The sequence below is a fragment of the Grampus griseus genome (genome assembly GCF_964374135.1).
Source record: "Grampus griseus genome assembly, chromosome: 11".
NCBI lineage: Eukaryota > Metazoa > Chordata > Mammalia > Artiodactyla > Delphinidae > Grampus > Grampus griseus.
Window position 1 is genome coordinate 38,033,206 of NC_139005.1, and position 5,491 is coordinate 38,038,696.

A 5,491-nucleotide genomic window follows, 5' to 3' on the forward strand; every position below is an offset into this window, starting at 1 on the left:
TGCCTGTGCTTAAAGGCACACTGAAACACTCTTCTCCCATCTTGCCCTCAAATATTTCCCTGACATGAGCCAAACTTTTGGATTCAGACTCACCTGCAGGGGTTCTGCTCTAAGGGGTGCCTCCTACAGGGACAGGCTTTGCCATCAGTAGTTTTAAATCTTAGCTCCATCACATGAAGATCCTTCCCTATAACATGGAAAGAATAAGAACCTTCTCACAAATCAGATAATATTTACAAAGCACTTGGCATCTGGTAGCTGTCCAATAAATGTTAATTTTGCTTTATTCAAAATCTTTCACTTGCTTCTTCTCATTTTATCTTCACAGAACCCTGCTAGACAAACGGCACAAATATTGTAACCCCCTTTTACAGATGATTAACCGGGTGTTCTGAAACTTGCTCAATGAATTATTATTGATTATAATATTTATAATTATATATATAATAATATATAATACAATATTATATTATATAATAATATAATATTATATATTGTGTATATAATTATAATTATGACTATTAGAAATAGTCATTCATGCTATTTGTCAGGACATTGTTCTAACCACTTTATATTTAATCTTCAGATCAAATCTCTGAAGTGGGTGCTAAAAGTCCCATTTTACAGATGAGGAAAATTAAGGCAGAGAAAGGCTAAATAAGTTGCCCAGGGATAAAGAACTAGCAAAAAGAAGAGCTGAGATTCAAACCCAGATAGTGTGGCTCTAAAAGCAATGCTCTTCACCAGTATATTTAAGAGCCTCCGTTTTCCACAGCTTTTAAGTAGCGGATTTGACTCACATTGTGAGTTCAGCTCTAGAGACTTCATACTCAGAGAAGGAATGCACTGGGCCGTGTAAACACAGTACCACTGAAGGAGAGAGCGCTGGGTTATCCCATCTGCCAGCCTAGGGGAGGGAACTCCAGTGGAAGGGGATGATGTCCTCTACTCTAGGGCAGGGGTCCACAACCCCCAGGCTGTGGACTGGTACAGGTCCGAGGCCTGTTAGGAACCAGACCACACAGCAGGAGATGAGTGACAGGTGAGTGAGCGAAGCTTCATCTGCTGCTCCCCCCGTCGCTTCCCATTGCTCGCATTACCGCCTGTGCCATATCCCCAGCCTCGCCCCGTCCATGGAAAAATTGTGTCCATGAAACCGGTCCCTGGTGCCAAAAAAGGTTGGGGACTGCTGCTCTAGGGGACTAGAACAGAATATGACAAGAGTCCAGCCCAGAGAGGGCACATATAGCTGGGGTGGCATGGGAGCCCTGAAAACACTGGGAAAGGTTTTCCCCTTCACTTTGCACTTTGGAGACTTGGGTCTAGGGTAGAGTAATCCTGTTCACAAAGACCCCTGAAAGTCCACCGCACCTGCTCATTCTGTTTTCATGGCACTTAGCACTTTCAACTTTTTATTACAGTTACCAATGAATATACGTGATCTGCTCCTGAAGGGCGAGACCAGGTTTTATTCATTTTTATATGCTCCATGTGGAGCATTTAGTCAGTGCTTAGTGTAAGTTGGATGAATAAATGAATATAAACTAGTGAACATGCCTGAGCCCCAAGGGGATCTGGAGTTTGCTTAATTATGTTTTATTTTGTTGTACCACAATGAGCAAAAGCCTAGTTTGAAGCTTTTTATCTGATAGCAAAAACATTTAAATGAAGATTCATGTAAGCCAATATTTTAAACTGTTCTCTTAGTGGAGCACTTTTGTACTCCATCCATCTTCATGTTTTTATTTTTGTACTCATACCCATTTAAAACCACAAATAGTATAGCTTTAAAAAACCAGATGTGTAATTTACACCTATTAAAATGTTTACTAATGCATGAGAGCCTGCGAATAGCAAGCCACAGCAGATTTTAACAGCTTCTGTGTAAGTGTGTGAAGTGGATGTCATGTTCCTCCCCATGTGAGATTTGCCAGTAGTATTTTAGTGTGTTTCCACCTTTTATTCATTAGTGGATATGGCTGTAAATGGCAGCTTGAAATAAACTCGATCTGAAGTTCTGAAGACAAGTTTCACAACTTCTGACGTTTTATTCAGTGTAACTGGGGAAGAAAAATCTTTTCCTCTACACTTTTAGGTTCAGTGTCTGGGGCCCTGTGAATAAAACTAACAAAAGATAGATTAACAGGAGAAAAGGCACACAATTTTTGTTAATATTTATGTGCATAAAAGTTCACAGAAAAGGAATGAAACTCAAAGAAGCGGTGAAACTTGGGCTTATACACTATTGGGATTTTTTTTGTGTGTTTTTTTGTTACGCGGGCCTCTCACTGCTGTGGCCTCTCCCGTTGTGGAGCACAGGCTCAGGACGCGCAGGCTCAGCGGCCATGGCTCACGGGCCCAGCCGCTCCGCGGCATGTGGGATCTTCCCGGACCGGGGCATGAACCGGTGTCCCCTGCATCGGCAGGCAGACTCTCAACCACTGCGCCAGCAGGGAAGCCCGGGCTTCCATACCATTTTAACAAAGAACAAAGGGTATGAGTTTCAAGGGATGATAAATTGTGGGGAAGGGATTTATGGGGGTACTAATGGAAAATAAGGGCTCTTTTAGTAAGGTTTGTTTATGCAGACTCATCTCGGGGTTGACAATTCACTGTCTTCTTCCTTGGCTCTTCTCTCCTTGCTGGGGGAAGGGGCACCTTCCTCAAAAGGAAATTTATGCCCTGCTTTTAGGTTCATAGTGGGAGGGCGGAGAACTCTTCCTGTATCTATTGATTCTCAGTGGCCTTTAGCTAAAATATTTCTTATGCCAAAGCATATTTGGGGTTGGCATATTCTGATCTTCAAATGAAACACTAAGAATATTACAGCTGAAACACACGTGAATTATTTCCAATTTTATTTATTTCTTACAAGTCCCATCAATAAGAAACAGTTGCTCGCTTGTAAAAGAAATCTGTTTTTAATAATACCTGGCATATGTGCTCTTCCTTTCCGCAGCCTGTTGCATTTCATTAAATTCCTTTTAAGTTATTAAAATTGATTTAAGACTATATAAAGTATATTTACAAAAAGGGGAGGGGGAGGCAAGTCACCCATAATCCTACTGTCCTATTAAAAACTGTTTTTTGCCTATTTTCTTTCAGTGTGATCTATGCATATCTATTTTATACCATTTCAGGGAAATGGGGCACACATATGGTAACTTCCTCAACTTAACAGTATATATCACACTCTCCATGTTCTTGCTTGATATAATCCTCAGTATTTAACAGCTGCAAAATTTGCCTAACCATTCTCCAGTTGTCAGACTTCTGGGCGGCCTCCAGGCCGGTGGTGGGGTATCTTGTGGTGGTTGTACCTCCAGCCCGGGAGGGCAGGGCCCCCACCCCCACCCCCACCCCCACCCCCCGGCCAGGTAGAACCTGGGTTTCCTGGGTGTTCAGAGTTACGTCTCAGGCAGAAACTGCGTGCAGGCCAACCAGGGCTTCTGGCTCCAGGCTCCCTTCCTTCCGGGCTGACGGTAGCGGAGCCCCGCCCCTGCAGGTGCCCCAGGCTAAAGTTCCATCCCCGTCCCCGGGCCCTCCCAAACCGTCCTGCCCGAGGTGGACCCTTCCCATATGCTCTCTCCTTCTGTCCTAGCCATCTGCAGAGCCACCGAGTGAAAGAAAGGAGCTAGGCGGCGCGTCCCGGGCGTCATGGTCCACCTGCTCGCCTCCGAAGTACGGCAGCTACTTCACAACAAGTTCGTGGTCATCCTGGGAGACTCGGTCCAGAGGGCCGTGTACAAGGACCTGGTGCTCCTGCTGCAGAAGGACTGTCTGCTCACACTCAGCCAGCTCAAGGCCAAGGGAGAGTACAGCTTCGAGCAGGACGAGCTGGTGCAGGGGGGCAAGCAGGGCCGCATGCATAACGGCACCCACTACCGCGAGGTGCGCCAGTTCTGCTCCGGCCAGCACCTGGTGCGCTTCTACTTCCTGACGCGCGTGTACTCCGACTACCTGGAAGCCATCCTGGAGGAGCTGCATTCGGGTGAGCACGACCCGGACCTGGTCATCATGAACTCCTGCCTCTGGGACCTCACCAGGTACGGGGAGGACTCCTGGCCGAACTACCTGCAGAACCTGGAGAGCCTGTTTGGGCGCCTGCGCCAGGTGCTGCCCGAGTCGTGCCTCCTGGTTTGGAACACGGCCATGCCCGTGGGCAACAACATCAATAGCGGCTTCCTCCCGCCCGAGCTCCGACCCGCGGCCTCCACACTGAAAACCAACGTGATTGAGGCCAACTTCTACAGCTCTGTCGAGGCCCAAAAGCACGGCTTCGATGTGCTGGACTTGCACTTCCACTTCCGCCGCCACACAGGGAAGTACCTGCAGCCCGACGGGGTGCACTGGAACGAGCGAGCGCACCGGCATCTCTCCCAGCTTCTGCTGGCCCACGTGGCCGACGCCTGGGGGGTGGAGCTGCCCCAGCGTGACCCAGTGGGCAAGTGCATCAAGGATGGCCCCGCGAGGGGAGGACCTGGCCGGAGACTTGAGAGGCAGCGTCCGGCCTGCAGAGATCAACCGGCCTTCCCTCCTCCGCACCGACCCTTGCCTCCGCCTGGGTGCTGCCCCCTGCTCCCCACGCCATCTCCCCGCCCACCCCAGTTCCCACTTCTGCCCCCAAAACCCCGTCCCATCCCCCTTCAGCAGGTGACACCCCCGTTCCTTGTCTGTCCCCAAGATGCCGATTTTTCTTCAGACCGTCCTTTCCAATCGGATCAGTTCTCCTTGAACCATTTCCATTCAGATATTCTCCCATCTACCCAGACAGAATTTGCCTTCGATGGTGACTTTATGTTTAGTCCCCAGCCGCCTAGGCCCCCCTTCCCCCAACCCTGTTATCAGCAGCGGGCCCCTGTGGTCCATAGGGGTTTTCCCCGGTATTGTCCCCGTGGCCCCTACTTGCCCTGGAGAGGGCGGCCCAGAAATTCCAAGAGAAGGGCCCCAGCCTATAGAGAGCCAAGGCCTCAATAGACTGACTTGGGTGCCTTCCTCCTCATGCACATGGACTGGACAGATCGTCCGACTCTCCCCAGACAGACTGACCTTGTTAACTGAAGCCTTTGGTCCATTGCTGTTATCAATAATGGCAGGGAAGGGCAGTCTGACCTATTCTTGCTGGCTGTCGCTTCTCACTGCACTCTGCACTCTGCGAGGGGGAACCAGGCATCATTCCTGCCTCCCCACTGCCTATTCTCTTTGTCTTTTTGTAAATATAAAATTGAAATTAACAAGTTGTTTCATAAAAGTCGTTGTGGGTTTTGTGAGTCTGTATTTAATGGTGCCTCTCCCTTCCATTGAACACTTAGCTTCATAAGAGCAGGGACAGTATCTGCTGTAGAGTTACGGCCCCTTGATAAACTACTCAAAATGGAATTTCTCTAAAGGGTTTCCATAAAATGGATCTGATTCCTTACAAATAAATAAAAGAACTTTAACTTTTTGTGGTGATATTTTCCAGAGATTCTCGAAGAATCATGGAATTTCA

General features: G+C 48.0%; 1 protein-coding gene across 1 annotated transcript; it reads left to right on the top strand.

Moving 5' to 3' along the window:
• The first annotated feature begins 3,610 nt into the window (after positions 1-3,610).
• On the top strand, positions 3,611-5,246 carry PCED1B (PC-esterase domain containing 1B). The gene has a single exon (XM_082666335.1). The coding sequence runs from the start codon at positions 3,658-3,660 to the stop codon at positions 4,975-4,977; it is 1,320 nt and encodes a 439-aa protein (XP_082522461.1). The 5' UTR covers positions 3,611-3,657; the 3' UTR covers positions 4,978-5,246.
• Positions 5,247-5,491: the final 245 nt, after the last annotated feature.